Source organism: Vombatus ursinus, unplaced genomic scaffold (assembly GCF_900497805.2).
Source record: "Vombatus ursinus unplaced genomic scaffold, bare-nosed wombat genome assembly UNPS02005659.1, whole genome shotgun sequence".
Lineage (NCBI taxonomy): Eukaryota > Metazoa > Chordata > Mammalia > Diprotodontia > Vombatidae > Vombatus > Vombatus ursinus.
Genome location: NW_020945437.1, coordinates 17,521,422 through 17,547,981, shown reverse-complemented (window position 1 = coordinate 17,547,981; position 26,560 = coordinate 17,521,422). Strand labels below are relative to the sequence as shown.

General features: G+C 41.4%; 1 protein-coding gene across 1 annotated transcript in view; it reads right to left on the bottom strand.

The window, feature by feature from the left end:
- The window catches only part of LOC114032701 (teneurin-4), a 412,175-nt gene that overhangs the window by 95,955 nt on the left and 289,660 nt on the right, over positions 1-26,560 (bottom strand). The window contains exon 15 of the mRNA XM_027848083.1: positions 15,303-15,519. Coding sequence (XP_027703884.1) covers positions 15,303-15,519 — 217 coding nt within the window. The remainder of the gene's footprint in view (positions 1-15,302; positions 15,520-26,560) is intronic.

The following is a 26,560-nucleotide window of genomic DNA, read 5'->3' as shown; positions in this document are numbered from 1 at the left end:
AGATGGCCTCTGAGGTCTTTTCCAGCTCTAACTCCATGATTCTATGGACCTAAAACGTGGTTATGAGAACACCTTATATTTAAACCCTGCTCTGAAGAATTAGCCAATGTTGGTGTTTACGAGGTAGTACGCTGCCAAGGAGAAAAGCGCCAGATTAGGCGGCAGGACAATGAGGTTCAAGTCCAAACTTGGGAATTAACTAGTTGTGTAATGTCAAGCAAGTCATTTTCCCTTCTCTGGGCCTCAACTTTCTCCATTATAAAATTCCTTTCAGATCTAACATTCTCTATTCCTATAATAGACTGTAAACTTGGCCATTGAATTTGGAAGCTTTGGACTGAGCTATTTTTGGGAATCTTCATCCATTAGGTACAAGAGCAAGAATGAAATACAAATGTGTCTATTTGCCCTCTCATATGACAACTACTTTTGTCCAAAGGTATTCTGTGGGAGAATATGGAATTGGGCAGGCAAGGGTTTGTGGGAGAGCCTTATGGGCTGTTGGGAGCAATAAAATTGCTTGTGGCATGGAAGAGGAAACTGGTCTTCAGACCTTGGAAGAAAGGGGGAAAGCCAAAATTTCAACCAGAGTCAGAGAGAGGGTGGTCAATGAAGTCATTAGAAGGGGAATTCTAAGAATTTGGGTAATTCAGTAATAGTTAGATGGAACCAGAACTAGGACAAGTATGAAGTGTCAGGGCAAACCAAGAGAGGTAAAGCCAGGGAAGTTGGATCAAGATGGCAGCTCAGAGGCGGAGTAGTAATGTAGAAAGATCATTGGACTTGGAGTCAAAGATCTGGGTTTGAATCGCAGATTTATCATTTAACAAGCTTCTCTTCTATAAGCCTCATTTTTTGCTTTGTAAAATAAGCAGGTTGGACTAGAAGATATCTTTTGAAAAACAAACTTCATCTATATTCTTAAACATACTATCTTTTGTTTTTACATTACCTCCATTACACAATATATCACTCCCTTGCCCAGAGAGCCACCCCTTATAACAAACAAAAAGGAAAGAGATCAAAAAGCAGTCCAATGAAACTAATCAATACATTAATCAAGTCTGATGGTATATGCGGTGTTGCATGCCCACAGTCCCCCACTCCTGCAAAGAAGAGAGGGAGGTACTGTCTCCTATCTCTTCTTTGGGTTCAAGTTTGCTCTATATTATATAATATTCAGATTCATTTTTTGGTACCTAAGGGGTGGGTTTTTTCTGTTTACATTATTTAAATCATTCTATATATTGTTTCCTGGCTCTGTTTACTCTGCATCATTTCATATGTCTTCACATGCCTCTTTCTCTTCTTCAAAGTCATCAGTGTCAGGGATGGGGATTAGGAGTGGAGTACAGTAATATTCCATTACATTCATGTACCACAGTTTATTTAGCCATTCTCTAACTGATGGGCAACTAGATATATTAAGATCCTAATTTTACTAGTTTACTAAGTGACAATATGGCAAATTCTTGCTTGGTTGTTGTTACTCAGTCGTTTCAGTCCTGTCTAAATCTTTGTGACCCCATTTGGGGTTTTCTTGGCAAAGATACTGGAGTGGTCTGTCATTTCTTTCTCCAGCTCATTTTATAGGTGCGGAAACTAAGGCAAACAGGGTTGAGTGATTTTCCCAGCTAGTGTCTAATTTTTAAACTCAGGAAGATGAGTATTCCTGAGGCCTGGCACTCTATCCACTGAACTACCTAACTGATACCTTTTTATAACATGTGTCTGTAACATACCTATCAACTCCTTAGAGGGGTAAACCTATCAGAAACTAGAATCTATATGGCTATCACATAATAAAACTCCCAATGGTATCTGGCGCCAGACCCCAAACACAAATAACACATATTACTCTTTTTTTTTAAACCGTACAACCCCCCAAAAGGGTTTCTAGCCAAACTTCTCATAACGTATTTTGTATTGCTTTTCAATCTTTGCAATAAAAAACATCTCCTAGGCCTGCTAAAACTTGACTCCACGCTGGGGATCTCTCTGGATGCATTCATTTCTAGAGCTTGTCAGTTCTTTGCCGGTTGGTTTTCCTCTCTCTGGTCCCTTCTCTCCCTTGGTGCCTCTAGCCCCCCAGCAAAAACAAAACCAAAACCCTACAACTTCCCCAGGAGCTAAGCCAAAGATCATTATCATCTTACTTCATTAACTTCTACTCAGTTTAGGGACATATATAGCCAACTTCTAAAAATTCATGGATCAATTATCCAACCTATGGATTATCCAGGCCCACTGCTTACCTTTCATTCTCTCATTAGTGATAATCTAACTTCTCACTGATAGCAGTCTCTGGGGGTAGGAGTGGGGTGGGGTGTTGTCGTGTTGATTGAGTACAGGTACTTTTCTAGCTCAGTCACAATATCTCTTCATTTCAGTCAATAAGCATTTATTAAGCACCTAAAAAGTGCCAGGTACTGTGCTAAAGAAATGTAAAAGGCAGTCCCCACTTGCAAGGAGCTCAAAGTCTAACAGGGGAGATGATCTGCAAATAACTCTGTACAGATAAAATATATACGGGATAAATCGGAGATAATCACTAGAGGGAAGGCACTAGAATTAGAGAGATTGAGGAAAGGCTTCTTTTAGAAGGTAGGGTTTTAGCTTTTATTTGGATGGTCTGGGTAGAGCAGTGGTACACGTATGGTATCTGGAGTCAGAGAATCTGGGTTCAAATTCTGGCACTGCTCTCATTTGAGATCCCTTCAAAATCTGAAGTCTCTCTGAAATTTTAGGATCTGTAAAATTAGGGGATCAGATGAGATGGCCCCTAAAATCCTTTCCAGCTTTAAATCTCAGATCCCACAACCTCATTTCCTCTTGTTGGGGATATTTGTGACTATTCTAATTAGTTGGGAAAATTTTCTTCATATTGACTGAGTTGAAAAAAAGGTGTCTTTTTGTAGCTTCTATGCTTTGCTCTTGGTTTTTCCCTTCTTGTTTGTTTCCTTCTCTTTGAGTATTGATTTTTTTCCCCTTTCTCCTCTTTTATTTATTATTATTTTCTTTGTGTTATATTGTTCCTTACAAGTATTTTGAGGATCAAATGAGAAAATGGATGCAAAGCACTTTGCAAATCTTAAAGCACTATATAAATGCTAGTTATTATTATTATTATTATTATTATTATTATTAGCCTCCAGTCACCAGGCCTCCAGCCTGGTGATGAATTCCTTCCCTGAGCCTTCTACACTCCTGCTGAGCTCACGCAATGTCTATAAAGCAATATAGGGGTGTGCTGGTAAAAGTTTAACAACCAGGTTCTCAGAAAAGTACGTATACACACTTTTAAGTTTAATCTGCCTTATTACTACTTTCCTGCGTCTGGACAATTAACAAAACAATAAATCGAGCCCTGATTTGTAGCCTTTGCCCATTTCTGAGGTATAAATGCTCACACTGAAAATATAACAATCTGCTGGAGTTTGAACCCGAGTCTGTGTACAAGGTTTATCCCCTTACAAGACTATGAACTATGAAGATTGTTTCTTATACACATATGCAATTCCCTCCAACCTTGTTCTAGCACACTGATTACAGTATGTAATTAATAACATATGTCTAATTGAATTAATATTACAAGTATTGTTGTCCTCAACTTCCTGAGTTCACATCTGGTCTCAGACACTTACTAGCTATGTGACCCTGGGCAAGTCACTTCACCCCGTCTGCCTCAGTTCCCTCATCTATAAAATGAGCTGGAGAAGGAAATGGCAAACCACTTCAGTATCTCCGCCAAGAAAAGCCCAAAATGGGGTCACAAAGAATCAGACAGGACAGAAACGACTCACCAAAGTCAGCTGACTAGCATTTATTAAGCACCTACTGTGTGCCAGGCACTATGCTAAGCGCTGCAGATAAAAAGAAAGGTAAAAACCAAACCAAATCAAACAAGAAACAGTCCCTGTTTTCTAGGAGCTCACAGCCTGGCTAGGCGACCTTGCACAAGAAGCATATCACCTTTCTAGACCTCAGTTTACAAGGTTGGAGTGGATGATCTCTCTGGCCTCCTCTAGTGCTAAATTAATCCTACGTTCTTTGTTTTAACAGTCTAATTTCTCAGCACCCTTCCAGCTCTGCATTCTGTGTTCCAGGACTTAAGGGTCCTTCTAGCTCTACCAATGAATATTTTTATCTCTCTAGGGCCCCTTCCAGCTCTGACAATCTTTGTGTTTTTTTCTTTTCTTTTCTTTTCTTTTTTGATTGGAGCTTATGTTAATCCTTTCAGTGATTGACAACTCGGAACAGGTTATGACACAAAGCAAATGGGGACAGTAAGTGGTTTTGAAATCAATACAAGGATGATCAAGTGGCCAGAGAGAAGCTATTATCTGTTCATCAAAATGATGTGAAAAGACACTCCTTGAATCCAAAATTTAATTCACCAACTTGCCTTATCATCATAAACCCTCATTTCAATGTGGATGGTGATTTTTTTTAAAAGAACATGAATTATATATACTTGCTGGCATTTGGGAAAAGATAACTTCTTTACCTTCCTCCACCCTCCCTCAAGGTAATTCATCTTTGTCTTTTTTTGTTTTTAATGGTGATGAGGCAACTTGTCAGCTCAGCTTGTTCTTAAAAAGCAAGACGGTAACGCAATAATAAATTCAATCAGAAGCTGGCTGTCAGGAGACCTGTGTTTATTTGGACTCCATTAAATGGTGTCCGTTGCTCAACCCCTTTAAAAAGTGGCCCGAGCAGTATCTGATACCCAAGAGGAAGAGAGAGGGGAATGTATTCCCATAAGGGTTTCTTCAGTTAGAATCACCAAAGACTTGAGAATAAAAAAAAAATCACAGAATGTTAGAGCTGGATAAGGCCTGAGCACAAAGAAGATAGAATACAGAAGCTGAGACAGACCTTAGAACATAAGGTGGTAAGCCAGGAATGAACAGAACATTCAGAATCACCCAGTTCAACCCTCTCATTTTACCAAGGAGGAGCCTGAGGGTCCCGAGGGTGAAAGTATCTTGTGCAAAGTCACACTGCCTCTTAGCAGAGCTAGCATTAGAATTCAGCTCTCCTAATTCCAAATCCAATTTGGGGTCTACAAGGAAGAAAGAATACACCTTCCCAGGTGAAATGGTCTATTGAAAACTGGTTTTAAAAATCAACTGATGATAATAGTTGGCAGGTTTATATTGAGGGATGTGCTGGTAAAGGTAAATAACCAGCTTTCAGAAAAACCACAGGGCACACTTTTAAGTTTAATCTGCATTAATGGGTTTTTTCCCCTATCATTTGCTTAAGTTTATAACAAAACACTTTATCTAACCCTGATTTGTGGGGTTTGTTGATTTCTGAGGTAGAAGTAATCTCACTTAAAATGTAACAATCAGCTGGTTTGAGCTGGTTCCAGCACACTCCTGCATATGGCACTGAAGTTTGGAAAGCACTTTACCTACATAATCTTTTTAGGATCCCCACAGTGAGTAGAGTGCTGGGCCTGGAGTGGGGAAGACCTGAATTCAAAAGCAGCCTCAGACACTTATTAGCTGTGTGACCCTGGGTGAGTCACAAAAACAAACCAAAAAACCCTCTCAGCGCCTCAGTTTGCTCATCAGCAAAATGGGGATAATAACAAGATCTATCTCATATAGGGCTTTTGCAAGGTTCAGATGAGATCGTGTGCACTTTGCAAACCTTAAAGTGCTATATAAATGTGAGACCTAATTATTATTACCATTAATCAATCAATCAATAAACATTTATTAAGCACCTACTAGGTGCCAGGCATTATGCTAAGTGCTAGGGATATAAAAAGAGGCAAAAGAAAGTTTCTGCCCTCAATGAGCTTATGATCTAACGGGAGGAGTTCAGTCATTTTTCAGTTGTGTCTGACTCCTTCTGACCCCATTTGGGGTTTTCTTGGCAAAGATTCTGGAGTGGTTTGCCATTTTCTTCTCTAGCTCACTTTACAGATGAGGAAACTGAGGTAAGTGGGGTGAAATGGCTTTCTCAGGGTCACACAGCTAGTATCTGAGGTCAGATCTGAACTCGGGTCTTCTTGACTCCAGGCCTGGCACTCCATCCATTGAGCTATCCAGCTGCCCCTAATGAAGGGAACAACATGTAAACAAATACATACAAAGCAAGTTACATCCACTGAACTAACAGAGGGAAGACAGTGGAATTAAGAGGGCCTGGGGAAGGTTTCTTGTAGAGGGTAGGATTTTAGTTGGGACTCAGAGCAAGCCAGGGTGGTCAGCAGTGGAGATGAGGAAACAGTGACTGGCAAGTTAAATGACCTACCCATGCTCACAATGCTACTCAGTGTAGGGGACAAGATTTGAACTCAGATTTATCCTGATTCCTAGTCCTCTATTCTTCCCATAATTCTCTGCTGTTTCTCTGAAGGACACTGAAAAAATATGTGAAATATATATTTTAACTGATCCCCGGCTTTCCTTTTATCCTTCCTAACACCTGAAAATTACGTTTTTATGGCTTCAAAATTCCTGGAAATTTGACATCTGGAAGGAGAACAGAAAAGGATGGTACCAGCATATAGTACAGCGTGAACTTGGATGTGGGAGTCAAAAGACCCATGTACAAAGCCAGATTCCAACACTAATTGGCTGTGCTAACTGAGAAAGACCATTTTACCCCCTCTGACCCTCAGTTTCCTCATTTGTAAAATTGGGATGAAGAAATAACAACAGTAATTGCCAGCATTTATATAGAGCATTAAGGTTTGCAAAGGGCTTTCTGTGGGGCCCACCATTCCCAATTTCATGGGTGGGGGTGGTAAAGCAGTTGAAATGGTAGGTGTGGGGTGCTGTGTAGCCATAAAGAGCTGTTTAAAGGTGGGTTCTTATAGAAGACTCATTAAATCTCTATTCCTTGCCTGATTAAAACCTGGTACTGGAATAGAGATAAAGATAATGTTCATGTTTATATATAGCTTCTTATAAATAATTAGAAAGTCACACAGCTTCTAGTGAAGTTGTAAAGTGTTATTTATCACCTGTTTCCTGATGATTTTACTCTGGGGTTAGGGTCAGCTGAGGCCATAGAAGAAGATGAAGATGCCACTCAAGTTTAGTTCCTGTTAATTATACCATGATACAATGACAAGTTTATAGCCGTCATATAAAAGTAAAAATATTGGACTGAGAACAAGAGGAGATCTCTGAGAACATCTTGTTGAACCCCCTTATTTTGTAGGGAAGGAAACTGAAGTTTACAGAGGAGAAATCGAGTCACAAAGCAGCAGATTCGAATCCAAATTATCTGACCCTAAAGTCTTTCTAATCCTCACTACCTGGGGAGGGTAGCTCTTAACTGGCAAACCAAGGAGAGAGGTTCAGTTGGGAGAAATAGATTATTACTAGTTCTAGAGTGGTGAAATTAACTTATCAGGCAATTTCAATCACATTCAACACAGCTGAGAGTAAATAGCAAGTCCCAAGGGGCCTGTGAGCACTTAAAATAGTTGTCACAGCATCCTGTGCTAATCAAGATGATGCATTTTACTGAGAGGAGAGACCCTTAGGCCCTTGCTCAGGACCTAGCTACCCTAAATTTACACATAATTCTAGCAAGATGGGTGATGGAGTTTCCCAGTCCACAGACAAGGGAATAAACAGTTTGACTGATTGAGGCCAGCAAACTGATGGCAATAACAAGGTGCAGTAATTATTCTGACATTAAGGAAGAAGACAGAAAATCTATCAAAAGAAGATATAAGAAGGTTTAAAAAAAAAAGACTCAGCATCCTGGAACCAGTCAGCACAGTGGCCAACAGTCCCACATGTCTCAATAGCCCCTGACCCGAGATTTCAAAACTACAGTTCATATTTGTTGGAAGTGAATTGATGAACAACTTTGGAAAGCAGAGTAAAAAGGACAATGGATTCAGGGTTAGAGGGCTTGGTTCAAATCCAGGATATGCCACTTATTGACTACAAGTCACTCTCTGTGCCTCAGTCTCCTTATTTGTTAAATTAAGTGGTTGGGTTTGATGGTCTAAAGTCCCTCCCAGCTCTAAATCTGTGATAGTAGAACTTCCTTAGGGTGATAACTAAGCTTGCTTTGATTATATTAACCCTCTACACTCCTTAGCTTAGTGCTACCTATATCCATACAGACAGTGAATCATAAAATCACAAGATTCAGAACCAGAAAATATTATTACAGGTAGCTCTGAAAGAGCTTTTCTTTTTTCCTTTTCTTATAATGAGCTGAAATTCACATTCCTGCATCTTTCCACTTACATGTTTTTCACATGCTGTTCCCAATTTCAGGAATGTTGTCAGATCCCAACTGTAGTACCAGGTGAAGTCTCAGGAGTCACATTTTAGGAATGGCATTATTGACAAAATTGATTTTGTCAATAGGGCTGTGACTACAATGTCGGACAACTGGAAGCCACACTAGATGAGGGCTGGCTGAAGTAAATGGGGACGTTCAGCTCACAGAGTGAGGCCAGAACCAGGAGCAAATAATGAAATTTCTATAGGGGAAGACATCAGCTCAATGTAAGGCCAAACCTGGAATGGGTCCTAGCCTGCTGTTGCCAGATGGCAACTTGTCAGGAATGTTGTCCAAGATGGGTTGGCCTTTATGACCCTGGAGGACCCTTTCAACATTGAGGTTTAGGGACCACCCTCCCCATCCTTACCTGGTAAATTGCTACTCAGTCTTTTAAAGCCCAATTCAAATGCCACTTTCTCCAGGAAGCCCCCCCTCCCCGTTCTTCCTTGTCAATAAAAAGATCTCCTCTTACAATTTCCCAGAGAACTTTGTTTTGCACCTCTAATGTACTTATTGTCTATCACTGAGGATTTATATTAAGTGTGTGTATTAGATAGTAAGTTCCACGACGGCAGGGATATTGTCTTATTTAAATTTTGGACATTCTCCATCACTGAGAACAGGGCTGTGTGTGAGTATGTATGTTAACACACATACACATGTATATATATTTTTTTTGGACCAGACTTGTGATTTCACTAGTATAGAGAAATTACAGTGAGGAAACATCCTCAGTCAATACAGATGAACACTTGTTCTAAATCTTAAGTCTTCAAGTATTGACAGGCCACAGGGAGGTCACAGGATTATAGGCCTAGGGCTGGAAGGAATCTCAGTAGACACCCAGTCTAACTCTCTCATTTTACAGATGCAGAAACTGAGATACAAGAAAGTAAAATGAGTTACTCAGGGTCACCTGGCCAGTGTTGTCAATGGCAGGACTCAAACCTGCCATGTCTTCTTGATTCTAAAGCTGGCTCTCTATCCACTCCCCCAAGATATAATTAACAAATGTTTGGTTAACTGTATTGGTCATAGTTGTAACCATTGGGACAATACAGTATGTTTTCCTTCTCTAGGACTACTCTCCTGATAATTCACAGAATCATGGGATTTAGACCAGAAGGGATCCTGGGGCTTATTTAATTTAACCCTTTTATTTGTAGGGAATTAAACTGAGGCCAGGGAGGTTCACCAAGTTCATGCCAATAGTGAGTGTATTTAAGCCCAGGTTTTTTGACTCCAACTCCACGACTTTCCACTCTCCTATACTGCCTTCAGGCATCTCTTCTCCTCAGTTAACACAGTGAGGGCCATTTTGAATGCAAAAGGAAGATGCCCAGCTCCTTCACTCAGATAACTGAGTGCTGCCGGGAGATAGCTATAGGTGAAGACAATTGTACCAGTTTGGTTGGGCACTCTCTGGATTTCACCCAGGGGATAAAGGCATAAATTACTGCATAGAGAGTGTGGAAATAATACAGGGCTTCGTCAGCCCTTGGAGAGACTTGTTATACATGGATACAATGTCAGATCCACGTATAACTAACCTTCCTGCTTACTATAAGTTCTGCTCTGTGGAGACCTGTCATCTAATTCCAATTTCTGGCTAACAAGGCTCCTGCCCCTACCAGTCTCCCGGTTAAGAGGCAAAAGCTGGCCCTCCCTTGGCTCAAACAGTCATGAAAAAACCCCCACAATCTCCCTTCCCACGATGAGTACTAATCTCTATTAACTTCACTTCCAATAAAGAGGTTAAATTGGGAGCTGTTTCATTTTCCCCAAGTTTATGTCTTAGAGAAGAAAAAGACAACACTTAACAAATAAGGAATTTAGTGAAAGGTTTTACAGCTACAACATTTAGGAAAATCAAGCTCAGCCCACAATTCCCAGAACAAGCTTAAAATGGGCTATCTGTCATAAAGACCAACGCTCATGATGCCATACACTGATGTAGTGCTTGGCAGTTGTGCGGCCCTGAGGAGCCTTACAGACTTTGAGAGCAAGATGGGACTCCTGCTCTTGGAATACAGAAAGTTACAACACAGAGTTTTCAAGCCAGAAGAGACCTTAGAGCTGGGGTTCTTAATCTGGGATCCACAGACCCTCAAGGAATCCATGGACAAGTTTCAGGGGGTCAGTGAACTTGGATGCAAAAAAATGACATAATTTTCACTAGCCTCCACCTGAAATATAGCATTTCCTTCAATTATCTAAAAATATAATTTTGAGAAGGGGTTCCACAGGCTTCATCAGACTTTCCAAGGGTAAAAATTCCTACCTTAGAGCATGGAATTATTAGAACATAGAACACAAACTGTTAGAACTTACATTACTACTACTACTACTGTGCTTTAAAGTTAACAAAGCACTTGTTAAATATTATCGTGTTTTATCCTCGAATCAACCTGAGAGGCAGGTGCTGTAATTATCCTATTTTACTGATAAGGAAATTGAGGCAGGCAGTGTTTAAGTGACTGGTTGTTTGTGGTCACGCTACCAAAAGGTATCTGAGGCGGGATCTGAAATCAGATCTGTCCTGACTCCAAGTCCAAAACCTAGCTGTACCATAGAATGATGGAACTGGAAGACACCATCAGACAGAGAACATTAGAACAGAGACAAAGAGTGTTAAGGCACCTTAGAGATTATTTAGTCTAATTCCCTAATCTTACAGACTGAGAACTAAGGCCCAGAGAGGGGAATGACATATGAGGCTGGTTTCTTTTTCCTCCTATTTCCTTTCAGCTCAGCCATTGGTTTTGAAGAGGTTTTTGTTGATGCGGAAAGAAATTCTAAGCAGGGTTACAGTTTATCAATGTTCCCAAGTGCGGGCTGTTTTCCTTCCTCCCTTGATGGGTGTCTTGCCGCCTGTCGGAGCTTTGGCTGCACAGGCAGTGGTGCATAATATTGAATGTCGCAAATGTAAACATGCACCATAGATTATATTATTATTTGTTGAGCTCTGACAGCCTGCTCGGTGTTGTACAAGATGTACTGGGAAATTCGGCCTCGGCCCTGGGGGGCTTGTAATCGCTTTCAGGCTTGCAGAACGAGAGCACTGGTTGGATCAGAACAAACGAGGAACCAGCCACAACAACGTTCAGACACCACAAAGTGAACAGCAAAATGACTAGCAACCAAAAATTTCCCTGGCATGTTTATTATTTATAGCTCCAATTTAATAAAAGGGCATACAATCCTGGAAGGCCTCTGGATAGAATTACACTTTTAAGTAATAGCTGGGAGCTTGTCATCAAGGAGGGGGCTGGGGAGAAAGTAGCCAACTAGGTTCTGTTTGCTGGGGAAGGCCACCAGGAACTAAGGCTATGAATTGTACTCATTCTGGTCCTGGTTCTCTTATTAACTCGTTCTGTAACTTTAGGAAAGTAATTTTTTATCTCTGGGCCTCAGTTTCCCCTAAGTGCCTGCTCTGTATGGGTTTAACTAGACGAGTTTAACCGAAATGACCTCTATATTCTCTTGCCATCTCCAGCATTTGATGTTCTATGAGTTTAAGGGATCCATCACCTCTAACATTCTTTCATAGGAGCACACATTGGTTAATGACATTCTACCAAACAACAAAAAGGAAGAATTTAGAGAAACTTGCTAAGAGCTGTGTATACTGACAGAGTGATGCAAGCAGAGGAAAGAGAACAATTTACACAATGACCACAGTGCTGAAAGATATCTGAACTCGGATCCATGCAGTGACCAATCTTGACCCTGGAGGACTGATACTAAACCACACCCCACCTTTCAGGAAAGAGGTCACAGACTTCAGGGACAGAATCATTCATGGCTAGCATGTTGGTTTGTTTTGATTTTTAAGGGAGGGGTCTATTGGGAGTGGGTGGGTAGAGGTTACTGAGAAGTAACAGTGATGTTAAAAAACTAATAAAACATTCTTTTAAAATATGCCTTCTTACGTTTATTCACATATACATGTATACGTCTTTATTCCATCCATATTTCCTGTAAGAGTATAAGCTCCTTGAGGGCAGGGACTATTTCACTTTAAAAATTTTTGGATCTCCTCAGCTGATGGCAGGACCTCACTTTCTTTTTGCTAAGTTGACCCAACTGCTTCAACCATTTATTAAATATCTAATACATGTAATGCCTTGTGCTGACTGATGAGGAAAAAAGAAGGAGACAGAGAATGGACTTGTGATTTCTTCTGTGTAGGAAACTCCTAGATGATGAAACTCCCTCTTCTGATACATGTCATCATTTTTTATTTTTGCAATTTATAGTCTTGGCGAGATGCTCACAAAACTGAGAATTTCAGTGGCCTGCCAAGGATCACACAATCAGTATGTATCAGGGGCAAGACTCAAACCCAGGCCTTCCTAGTGCCAAAGCCAGCTGTCAATCCATTATACCACGTTACTTCTCATACAGTACAAAAAAAAACCCAAAGGGAAATAGATATATAAGACACTTTGTCTTCAAAGGGCAAGGGAGATAACACATGTATACAGATAAATATAATACATAATGTAACAGAAACATACTAAATTGTAAGGTCTATAAAGGTAAAGATCAGGTTTTAAACATCCTTGTTATCTTGTAATTTTTCTAGATGATGTTGGATTATGCCTTTGTCCAATTCGTACTTTACCTTATATGATTCTACTTGTTCATGTCATACCCCTCCTATTAACCTGAAAGCCCTTCGAGTATTGTTTTTTTATCACAAATTCTGTGCATTGAACACAGGGCCTTTGCACACAACAGATGCTTAAAAAGCAATGGCTGAATTTTAACAAAGAGCATCCCCTTATATGATGCTATGCTTGTAGAACAATGCTCTCTTTTTCGTATTCATGTGCCATTGCCCACCTTTGCATCCATCTTTTATAATTATCTTTCAAAAGTTAGATTGATTGATCAGTTCTGTGTATATACCCATCTACATCTACAGGCAATTTCCCATTTCTCCTTATTAAAGCTGTGTATGTTTGGCATCAAAAACTCCTGTACCAGTTTCCCAAGAACTTTGTTGTTGTTGTTTAGTCATTTTATTTAAAAGCATTCAAAAGCTTTGCTCTGAGACAAGACCCACAGAAGTCACCAGGCTGACTGACTAACACAAAAAAGGTTAAGAATTCCTAATTCATACTGATTTTCTTGCATGGCTCATAATCGGGGTTAGGAAGTCCTTGAAGGCAGCACCCCCTAATTTGGATGCCTAATTTCTGGTAGGTTTATCTGAATGTCTCATGACTTCATCATCACACCTCATCCTTTATAGTCAGGAGGACTACATAGTTTTTCTTAATAATAACCATGGGAATCTACTGAGCAGATGGTCACAGCAAATGATACTCAATAAGGCACTCCATGCTTACATTGCTAGATGTGTTTTTATTATCCAATGGCTTTGACTCTAAGTAGAAACCCTGTTGAAGGCTTCTTGTCAGATCAGTGAACAGAGCAGGGCAAAAATAAATAGCTCATAATGGTGCCCAAAATGGTCTGAAAGCATATCACATTTTGAGAAGGATAAGACTATTAAATTAACTACACACCTAGAAAAGTTACCTCTAAGCATCTGAAAGGGAAGGCCATGGTTATACTACTGATGAGATTTCCCCAAGGGCTAACCAGGCAGATTCTAATTCTAGAGAATTACAAAACCAACATTTGTCAGTCTTGGAAGGGATTTTATGTTAGAACATAAAAAATAGGACCTCGGAGAGAGAAGTCACCTTAGAAAAGATGATCTTAGAACACCAAATGTCAGAGCAAGAATTGACCTTAGGGGACATCAACGCCAATGCATTTATTTTACAGAGGAGGAAAATAAGGCAAGACTACATTGTAGAGGCAGCTGGGTTGTCTAGTGGATAGACAGCTGGGCCTGGAGTCAAGAGGACCTGCATTCAAATGTGACCTCAGACACTTACTAGCTAGGTGACCCTGGTCGAGTCACTTAACTCTACGTGCCTCAGTTTCCTCATATGTAAAATGAGCTGGAAGAGGAAATGGCAAAGCAATCCAGTACTTTTGCCAAGAAAATCCCAGATGGGGTCATGAAGAATCAGACACAACTGAAAAACAACTCAACAATAATAACAACAGCAATGTAGGACTCTTTGCTCTTGGCTTCCTCATCTGTTTCATGGGGACACAGTTCTGTGTTCTTTCTACTTCATAATTTGTCTGTCTATCTCTCCAAGCTGCCAGAGCAGAGTCACGCTGTTATTTGGCCCATTGAGCATCAATTAAGAAACCAAGCAGCTCAGGATATGATGAGGAGAGTTCAAGCAGCTAGATATCCCAGCAGTCACTCTGACAAATTATTCTGTGTAGCTCCGGCAGACAGAACTGGGACCCACGGCTGGCACAAGTTACAGGGAAGCGTATTTCAGCTCAATCTAAGAAAGAACTTTAAACACTCAGAGCTGTCCAGTAGTGGAAAGGGATGCTTGGGATGGGGATAATGAGGGGCCCATCAATGAAGGTGTTAGAGCAAAGGCGGAAGACCTTATGTTAGGAATGTTTCCTAAGGGACCACGGCAAGAGAGCTAGGGATGGGGTGGGGGGGGGGGAGAGAAGGGCAGTGGAAGGGAAAGAAGGTTAGACTAAATGATCTTCCAAGTTCCTTCAAAGAATAAAGAGTCCTGCCCTTCTTGCTAGGAAGAAATAATCCTTGGTTGTTAAAAACTGGAGAAATCCTATTTTAATTGGAGGCAGGAACAATCCATGGTTGTTAATAACTGGAGTACTCCTGGGCTTTGGCCATTGCTGTCATTCTAATCCTCTCCCCTGGAGTCTCCCTGCCTGGCCTTGTGAGGATTGAGGTAGAATAATGTGGTGATACGATCATAGGACTTGTGACCAGGAGTGCTGGATTCATATCCCAGCTCTGACATTTACGAGTCATTACCATGGTCAAGTAACTTTCCTGCTCAGTTTTTCCCCTCTGCAAAATGGGCATAATAATTCTTGCATTCCCTGCCTCACAGGGTCATGGTAAGGAAAGTGTCTGTCAAGTACCATAGACACGGGCCACTTACCCTCCGTCGAAGGGATTCTCTCCAGGGACAATGTGAGTACTGTCCTTTCCCACGAGGAATTTGATGCGATCATAGAAGGAACGCAGGTTCTGCGAGGATACGGGGGCCTGTGTCTCCTGGATGATGTCCACAGGGTCAGGCGAACCAAGGCACAGAGCACTGACATGACACTGGGGCTGTAAGCAGCAATCAGGGTCCATGCAGTCCACCAAGCCATCTGTGGAAAGACCAGAGGGTATTACTAATTTACTATGGGTAGGCCCCAAAACTCATGGGTTGTAAGAGGCAAAGCTGGAAATGAAACCCGGTTCTTTTGACTTCAAATCTAGGGCCCTTTCCAATATGATATGTAACTATATAACACGTAAGGAAATCTGTAATTATACCAGGGCCCCTAGGTGGCACCATAGTGCGCAGAGTGCTGGGCCTAGAGTCCAGAAGTCTCATCTTCTTGAATTCAAATCTGGCCTTGGACACTTAGGGCTGGGCAAGTCATTTCACCCTATTTGCCTCAGTTTCCTCATCTGTAAAATGAACTGGAGAACGAAATGGCAAATTATGCCAGTATCTTTCCCAAGAAAACCCAGAAGGGGTCAACAAAGAGTCGGACACAACTGAAATAACAACAACAACAACAACTAATAATAATAATAATAATAATAATAATAATAATAATAATAATAATAACAGTAATAAGTGGAAATTTCCTTACTTGGGAATTCCCTTCACCAATAAAATTATAGGTCCATTCCCTATCTCTAATTAATAGGAAAAGAATAACAGCAATAATAGCTTAGATTTATACTGCACTTTAAGGTTTATAAAGTGCCTTACACAAATTATCTCATTTGATCCTCACAACAACCCCATGTGGTGGGCGCTATGATCATCCCCATCATACAGATGAGGGAACTGAGGCTCAAAGTGACTAAAAAACTTGCCCAAGGTTACATAACTATTGTCTGAGGCAAGACTTGAACTCAGGTCTTATTAACTTCAAGTTCCTCATTTCTATTCACTATGTCAAATGCATACAGCATGGGCCAGACGTCTTCAGGAAGCTTCAAAGCTTAAAAACATCATATTTATAATCAGATACAATAGTGATAATTTCTAGAAAATCTATCTAATGTGAGAGGCAGTGTATCCTAATGGTTGGGGAGCCAGCCTCAAAGTCAGGACGGTCTGCATTCAAGTCTTCTGACCCATCCCACATGGGCCTTGTGATCCTGAGCAAGGCACCTAACTTCTCCATAAGGCAGGCAACCCTCCCCCAAACCTGCAAACCGCAGAACACATGCCAATAGACATTGATAGAAGGAGTTTCCTCAGTGGGTGAAATCACAGATCTGGTCTTAAAAATAAACCTTTTTTTTTTTAATTAAAAAAGTCCTACATAAAGCAGGGCAGTGTTAACCTTGAGAGAGGTCTCTAGGGGTGACCATCCCAAGATTCTGACCTTAACTTTTATCTGTCGAACATTTTTATCCATGACTTTGATGAAAGTATTAATGAAATGTTTCTCAAGTTTGGATGACACAAAATTGAGAACAAAAGCGAATACGATGGATTACAGAATTAGGGTCCAAAAGGATGAGTAGATTCATGTATATTCTTGCACTCAGGATAAAAAAAATAAGCCCGTGAAGGAGTGAGTAGGAAGCAGTTTATATGAAAAGGACTAGGGAGTCCTATAAATTGGCAACTCTAGATATGAGTCAGGCATATGATGATAAGGAAGGCAAAAAAAAAAGCTAATGTGATTCTAGCATGTCTCCATAGAGACACAGAGTCCCAGAGCAAGGAGAGTGATGGTCTTAAAGTATCTGTCCTGGTCAGGTCACAGTTGCAGTATTTTTTCCAAGTTTTGCCCCATTTTGAGGGGTCACTGATGATCCTGGCACACACCTAGAGGCAGATGACTAAGAGAAGGATCACATACCATTGGGTGGAACAAGTGAAGAAGGAACTGGGGATGTCTAAGCTAGAGAAGAGAAGACTAGGGGGGGATACTGTTCTATTCAAATTGCAATCAATCAATGATCTATCGATTTATTATCTGGAGGGTTTTCATGAAAAGAAAACTGACTTAAACTTGTCCTCTTGGGATCTCATCAGTAGAACTAGGATCCATGGATACAATTTACAGGGAGGCAGATTTCGCTCAAGAGAAGGAAAAATTTCTGAACAATAAAATGGAATGGACTGTATTTATGGTGATTTATATTTATAGTCATTTCCCCATGATTCTAAGTATTAAAGGAAGAATTGAGCACTACTTGTTGCTGATGTTAAAAACAGAATTAATAATTTGTGTAGGGGTTAGATTGGCTAATCTTTGAGATTGCTCACGAATCTAAAATTTTCATAATTTTATGATAGCTCTACTTTAATAGTAATAATAGTAACAGCTAGAATTTGTACAGCACTTCAAAGTTTGCAAAGTGCCTTACAAATATTGTCTCATTTTATCCTCACAGCAATCCTGGGATGTAGGTGCTGTTATTATGCCCCATTTTAATAGAAGAAGAAACAGAGGCAAACAGAGGTTAAGTGCCATGTCAGGGTCACACGGCTAGTATCTAGGGTTGGATTTGAACTCAGGTCTTTCTGACTCTAAGTTCAGCACTATTTAACACACTACCTAAATGTCCATGTGAATCATTAAAATAGCAACTAGTTATTACAAAATAATCTGTTAAAAAAGGAGTTAGGACACTAAACACGATTTAAAAGAACTAAGCCAGGGCAGCTAGGTGGCGCAGTGGATAGAGCACCGGCCCTTAAATCAGGAGGACCTGAGTTCAAATCCAGCCTCAGACCAAACACTTGACACTTACTAGCTGTGTGACCTGGGGCAAGTCACTTAACCCCGATTGCCTCACTAAACAAAAAAAAAAAAAAGAAAAAAAGAACTAAGCCAAGTAGGTACAATACATATCTCTTTCTCTAGACTGTTACCCATGACTGCTTAACTTAATCTAGCTTGCTGAAGCCTGAGAAGAGATTATTAGGAACTTCTGCTCAACATCTGAAGACTGTTGGCTATTTTCCTTCTGGAGCAGCTACTTTGGGGAATCTTCAATATCAAACACTTTTACTTAACAAGTATCCTAATTGCTCTAGCAAGGACTCTGTTTATGGGTCTAACCAGGAACTGAAAGTCAAAGCACCTTATTCTTTGTGAGTTCCCTAAATAAAGAATTGTTCGCAAAGTCTCATTATGGTGTGACTCTCTTTCCCCATCCTTCAATCAGAAAGTTTCCTTGACAATCTCTTCTTTTTCACCCCTTATTTTCTTGCTCCTTTGCCTACAACAGTTGCCTCCTGCCCGGCTTTTCTAGTCTTAGCGATCCATTAAGCTTTAGCATCTCCATGAAGTCTTCCTAGATTCCCTTAACAGGAAGTGATCTTTCCCTATTCTGAATGACCTCTGCTCCTCTCTTGTCCCACCCTTCACATTCTGCCTTGTATTTTGATTCACGGTGCATTTGTCATATTCCCCCCAACTCCGCCTCCGTGAACATGAGGTTGATGAGGGCCAGGATCTTATCTATCTATCTTCTTCTTTGTATTCAATCCATAAAATGGCTTTGATGTAGGAGGAACTTAGCCCATGCCTACTAAATGAATGCACGAGTGGCCTATGCTCTTAGCTGTTTTCCACAAAGCAGGTAGGGGTCATGTATACTGTCCGATGAAGCGTCAGCTATAGCAACATGGCACACATCTGCCCCTCTGCTCTCTTTAAATTATTTTTGTGCTGCAGTTCAGCCAAGATTGCAGCTTCAGCTGAGATGAAATCACCCATGAGCCACGTTCCAGAGGCTGACCACAAGCTGCTCCCCCTTCCTGGCTCCGTCTGTGCAGATGCCCTTGGTGGGAACGAGGCACAGGGGCCAGGAGACAAGAAGGCACTCGGCTTTCTTTGCAATTGGCATCTGTGCATTTCAGGATGAAGTATCCACTCCCCCTCCCTCCAGAGCACAGCCCAGTAAACGTATGAGGCTCTATGCACCAAATAGACAAGACAGCTTGGAGATGCAACATGCTTTCCCGAGTTAAATGGGGATTCGGACACTCTAATTTATGGCTTCTGCTCTCAGGGACCCATCCTTCTTCTACATATGATCTTTATGCATATCACTTAACCCTTCTGGGACTCATTTTCTTTTTTAAAAAATAGAGCTGCTGTTCACAGACTGTCAAAGCTGGGAGGAACTTGAAATGCAGAATGTGAGAACACCAAACACAGAGTGTCAGAGCTGAAAGGGGCCTGAGAACTGACACCCATGGACCCCTAGAGTATAAAGGGACCTTGATCATCACCAGCTTCACAGACTTGCGGACGCTCACAGCTTATCTAAGTCAATCTCTAACTCCTCTACAGCTTTAGCTAGAGGACCACCAGTGAAGATCACTTGTCCAAGGTCACACAGAGAATTAGTGGGAAAGTGAGAGCTTTTCGGCCTTCCTGAGAGTACATCAAATAGAGTTTGGAGAGTGATTTCCTTGCTTAGTGAGGAAGGTAGTATATTAACCCCATTTTACAGATGAGAATACTGAGGCTCACAAAGGCTATGGAGGCAGCCACTGAAACAACTGGGATTTGAACAGGCATCTGAAATCCCTTGGAGTGGGATGATAAGGATGAGACTGATGGAGGAGGCATCAAGGGCAATGACAGGATAGAGAGGATTTCCAGAGGTGGAGATAAGGGGGAAGACATTCCAGGTACAGGAGTCTCACCACACACTCACACTGAAGGTCAGAGACAAGTGATTTCAAACTTGTTTCCTTCCCACCCCACACCGACCTTCTGCTTCACATGGGCAGCCTGAGGGTTGACCTTGCCCCACAGGCTGCAAGGTTGACTGGGCAGTTTTCATTCCGGCCTTAAATGAGGAGGTGGAAACAGGTGGGCTCTGAAGCCCCTTTCAACTCTAACTGCTTACACTCTATTCTCTAACATTTTATATTCTAAAGTCCTTTCCAGCTCTAAGAGTCACAAGATTATAGAACTATAGAGCTGGCGTGAGAAGGGATCCCATAGCCCATCTAGTCCAACACCTTCATTTTACAGATGAAGGAACTGAGGCCAGGAGACATTGAGTGCCAAGCCTAAGGTCACCCAGATGGAGAGAGAAGAAGGATATAATCACAAGTCTGTCACAGCAGATCCATTATTCCTTCCACTCTGCCTCAACCTACACTTTGCATCCTAATACTCGACATTCTACAGTCCCTTTCAGTTCTTATATTCATTCTAAGATTAAATTACTGGTGGCCAGAGCCTCCAGCTCTTTGCTGACCAACTGGTAAACCACAGAAATGAATACACTCCTCTGAAAATCATCCCCTGAAGTCTCCAATCCTCATTCATTTGCTTATCAGGGACCAATAACCGTCCCCCAGGCTGAAAGGAATCCTTCCAACATTCCCTATCTGGCCATTTGGAGCCTTTGGCAGTGGGAGCAATCATAGTTTCCAGAAAGACCCAAAGACCTGGTTTCCTGAGAATGATTCTGAGGTAAACGAGAGCAGTCCAAAAGCTAATAAAATTTCAAATTAGCCGTGACTTTTCACGGCCTTTCTACTGAGACAGCTGATTTAATGGTCAGCTTCTAAGTCTGCTGCAATTGAATGATGGCCCCTTGCCGCAGAATTATGAAGGGGGCCAGAAAACCTGTCGCGCATGCATCCATACTCAGATGCAAATTGCTTTCAGCTTCAGCTGTAATTTCGTGTTTAAGTAATGTCTGACAGGTGCTGGTGGAAGAGAAGCATGCTGGACAAGTGGGCCGGGGAGAAGATGGGATCATATCTAAGCAGGTGATATCTTCCCAGTCTTGGACACACAGCAGTTGTCAGGACCTATTCTGCTTTGGAAAGGAGGCATCATGGGGATCACAGAATTTTGAACTGGAAGGAATTGTAGTGATAATCTATTCCAACTCTAATTTACAGAAAAGGAAACTGAGGCCCATGGAGAAGTGCCTCTTAAACTTTAAAGTGATATACAGATAAAACACAAGTCCAGGGGACAGAATATGAAGCACCACCCCACTCCTAGCATAAAGGTGATGGATTTAAAATACAAAAATATATTTTTGAATGTCCAATGCCAGGATTTATTTTGCTGAACTGCACACATTTGTCATCAGTGTTTTATCTGTTGCTGTTTTTTAACTGTTCAACTGGGGAGAGGTAAAGGGGGGTGAGAGACAGAGAGAGAGAGAGAGAGAGAGAGAGAGAAAGAGAGAGAGACAGAGAGGCAGAGAGAGAGACAGAGATACATGCCTGTAAAAATAAATAATTAACTTTAAAAGGGGTATATCATTATGAATCATGGCTATTTTTGTGTATCTTGTCTAAGTTACAAGAAGTTAGATAATGGAACAGCAGGCATTTAAATGCACCTAACCACATATCTGATACCTCTTCTACTACATTAGGCTGCTTCCTATCTTTGAACCCACGAGCCCCATACCGCAGTTAATGTAAACTAGGCCCAGAATCTAATCCCTCACATGGATCTTTCATTTGCAGAGTTCAGCAAACCATGCACATGTTTCTTCAGACTATAATCAGCCTCAAGGAGACAGGCAGCAGATATGTATTGGTTACCTACCTACTGCATGCGTAGTGGTGGGCTGGATTCTAGGGAGACAGCAGTCCTGGCTTTTGTTACCGACAGCCAGGATGAGTGCGGAAGAGCTCTCTAACTGATCTTCCGGACTCTAGTCTCCACACCCCTCCTTCCCCCAATCCATCCTGTGTCTCCTTTGTATCTTAATGCAAACCCCTTATCACAAAACTCTTCAGCTCAGAAATCTTCAATGGATCATTCTCATGTATTAGAAAGCCGCTGCCCCCCAGCTCCTCTGCCTGATACCAAGACCCTCCAAAATCTGGTGTCACCTGGCCTTTCCAAACTGATCTCATTCCACTCTCCTCTGTGTATTTTATCCTCCAAACAAATCGGCAGCTTTTCTGAGCCTTTGTTCATAGCTACGTCCGGAACACCCTCCTCTTCCTTCTCACTCCCCATCTCCTCCTGCTGAAATTCCACTCGTTCTTCAAAACTCAGCTCAGATGCCACCTCTTCCAGGAAGCTTTTTCTTTGCCTCCCCTGTCTCTCCCTCCCCCAGTAGAAAATGATCTTTCTTTTCTCTGATTTAGCAAAGTACATTTAAAAAAATCTCCAACTGACTTTGTTTTATTTTGTATTGCAGTTTTATAGGCGACAGGCAGGCATCCAGTATTTATTAGGTGCTTACTATGTGAGAGAACTCATTCATTTAATAAATATTTGTTGGGCGCATAATGAAGCATCAGGGTGGTGCACAGATAAAGCACTGAACTTGGAGTCAAAATCCTGCTCTAGACACTTACTAGCTGTGTGACCCTGCACCCATTGTTTAATCTCTATTTGCCTCAGTTTCCTCATCTGTAAAATGGAAAAAACAATAGCACCGGCTGTTGTAAGGATCAAAAGAGATAAAACACAAACAAGGCTTTGCGAACCTTAAAGCGCTATGTTTGTTGTTGTTCAGTCGTTTCTGACTCTTTGTGATGCCATTTGGAGTTTTCTTGGCAAAAACACTATAGTGTTCTTTTTAAAATAAAATTTGTATCCTTGGCTTCTAGCTAAATTCCTGGCACTTAAGAAGGGTATCATGAGGCATTTAATAAAGGTTTGTTGATTGTTCCTAAAGAGGTAGGTCAGCAGTGTGTGTGTGTGTGTGTGTGAGTGTGTGTGTGTGTGCATGTGTTAGATTTCTGGCTCCTGTATCCATACACAATCTAACCACTGCACTTCATTCATCCATTTGTAATTCATTCATTCATTCATTCATTCACAGAATCACAGAGATTATTTAGTCCAATCATCCCATTTCACAGAGGAGGAAAATGAGGCTCAGTAAATAGAAGGCACTTACCCATGGTCACACAGCTCTTAAGTGACAAAACTGGACCTTGAACCTAGATTTTCTGACTCTTAAATTCAAATCTCTTTATATTACTTTATGCGCACTGATGCTCAGTACATTCCAGGTCCTCTGGCTGGGTGCTTCAACAAACATGAATAAGAGACAGCATTTTCCCTAAGGGAACTTACACTCCAGGAGGGATCATGTGTTTTGATTCAAAATTGGCTCCATCATCCACCCTGTGACCTTGGGCAAATAATTTAATCTTTCTGAATCCTAGTTTCCTCATCTAAAAAATTGGGACAATGATACACCACCTGCCTTGCAGGGCTGATAATCCTGATAAGCCCTGTTTATATGGCACTTAAAGAGTTGACAAAGAACCTTTAGATATATGATACAGGGCAGACTGCACAGTCTGTGGATTGTTCCAGATTTCTTCTTCCTGCCCACATTTAAGACATTTTCACTGCTTATTAGTATCTTTGCTACGGACAGTAACCACATGTGCAAATAACACACATGGTACTAGTTTGGGCCTCTTGAGAGTGACACGCAGGAACTCTGAGGGACAATGGGTAAGCTCTGGCAAACCCAGATGTGATCACCTATACTGCTTGCCTCTTCTGACCGCTGAAATCCCTTGAGGCCCAATTTGGGTGCCATGAAAACTTCCTTAATCCTCCCAGTTAAAAACTAGTGCCTACCTACTCAAATACTCTTCTACCATTTTTTCCCTAGACCTCGCCTTTGTCTTTGGTACATTCCACTTTCAAGCATATGTTAAAGGAAATGAAGATATCTGGTGTGGGGAAGAGAAGCCTTAGCCAGGGTCTAACAGCTGCCTTCCACTATCTGAAAAGTTGTCATGAGAAAAAGGGATTTCACTAGTTTGGGTTGGCCCCAGAGAGTAGAATTAGGAACAGTGTGGGCATGGTGGGGAGGGATAAAGGGGAAAGGATGAAGGGGGACATCAAAGAGAAGAAGGTTTTGGCTCAAAAAGAATGGAAAACACCCAGAGAACTCCAAAAGAGGCAGCACAGGCTGGCTCAGGGGGTAGTAATTGCTCCATCATTGGAGGTTTGGGAACAGAAGAGATGACACCTCAGGGATGTTGTAGTGGTGCCAAGGTACTGCTTGGTCTAAAAGACCTGTCCTTTCAAACGCTGATACTCTCTGATGCCCTGTATCATACTTTATTTCTGTGTAGCTTAGATTCTCTCTATAAGATTTTAGGTTCTTTGGGGGCAGTAATCACATGGTTTCTTTAATCCCCAATGTCAAGGACAGGGCTTTGTATACAGAAGGACTTTAATATATGCTTTTTGAATGGCTTAACTTTGATGTCTGAAGATGCTAATACCTCAGGGGGAGGACATAATGCCAAGATTACATGATGCAGCAAAAAACACGACCTGGAGTCAGATCAGGGTTAGATATGCTACTTGTTAGCTACCATCTTAGTTCTATCTCCGATACAGTTTAGCTACGTGACTGTAGCCTCTCACCCCAGGCAATATTCTAAAAACAAATTGCTGATCTGCATCGGTAAAAGGAGTGTTTGTACAGGGGAAGATTTCTATATTGCTTAGCACAGCGTGTGTGCACATAGCTGGTGCTTAATAAATGTTTATTGATTGATTAATTATACCATTGAAATCACAGGTCTGGATCAGGGCTATAACTGCCGGGGCAGACCTCTTGGGGAAAGGGACCTTTATGGGATACTAGGTTGTCTTGGAGGAGGGTCCTCAGGACACCACTCCATGGTGAGGAAACAAAGACCCTAGTAATACCCTTAATGTGACATCTGGGACGGCCACTTCCAGGGAACATCAGGTCAAGCCAAGGCAACAGGCATTTCTTAAGTGCTTCGGATAGCCCAGGCACTGGATTAAGTGCTAGGATTTACACATACAAGCCAAGAAGAGACAGTGTTAATGTTAGGCCAACCTTTCTTGGCCCATCCCTATTTACATGATTGTCCATTTTCTAATCCTCTCCCGCAAAAAAATGATGATTAAGTTCAATTTGGGATGAGTTCTCTATACCAAATTTGAAGAACTATCTGATAATAGCTGAGGATGATTCTTCCTACCCCTTACACTACCCTCAGCTCACCATCCTTCCTTAAAAGGAGGACTGGCCATTTATTCAGTGTTGTTTGAGGAATCTGCAGCATAATGGGAGCAGATTCACAAATAGTTATGAAAAATGGGCCCTAGGATGGAGGAGATACATCTTGTAGGGAATTCATACATTAGAAAGCCAGCATGGGCAGCTAAGGAGTCTAGAAGTCATAAATAAGTCTTGATTATACGTTGGATTTGCTTTTAAGACATTTCCTTGGTGGGAGTAAGCTGAATATGAATGATGGTAGCTACTGACCTTTATACAACAAGCTCTCTAAAACCTTGAAGGAATAGAAACTATTTTTCTAGGAGGCTGAATTAGGAAGCCAAAAAGTTAGCTTCTTCCCACCCCCCTCTTGTTTTTCCCCCTCACTTGAGGCAAGTCAATTAAAAACCACAGGTGAGTGTCGAGGAGAAATCAAAGCAGCTGCTACAAGGTGATGTGTGAGGTGGGCTCTGAGAGAGCTTCCGAGGGAGATTTCATCACCGTCAGGGCCGGTCGGCATTTCCCTTCTGGCCCCTGGAACACAGCGACTTCACTAACATCTGTTTTACTACACCTGGTCACAAACTCTTTACATTCCAGGGTCACAGAATCTCAGTGCTGAAAGGGCACTCAGAGGCCGTCTGGCCCAACTTGGAACCAAACAGGAAAGCCAATCTGCAACATCTCCAAGATATGGATTTGTATTTATTCTCTTTATATTTATCCTGTATATATTTATTTATGCACGTGTTGCCTTTCCCATTAAAGTATTACCTCCTTGAGAGAAGGAAATGCTTCATTCATTTTATTTGTACTCCCAGAACCAAGCACAGTATCTGGCATACAGCTGATGCTTAAAATGTTTGTTGATTTGCTGTTCTTTGTTTATGCAACCTTCCACACATGGACACACTCTCAATGCCTCCTGGAGAAGGCCATTCCAGTTTGGGATACCTTTAATCAATGGAAATTTTTCTACATATTGAGTCTAACTCTGTTTCTCTCTAATTTCCTTTTAGTTCTATCTCTGAAGCCAAGTAGAAGCTGAATTTCTCTTCTATGCAACAACTTTCAGTGTACGAAGACAGACAAACGTTATGTCTCCCCCTCCCCGCCAATCTTCAACCATTTCTCATGTGGCATGGCCTCCAGCCCCCTCACCACACTCTTCATCTCCTTCTGGAAGTACTCTCATTTATCAATGCC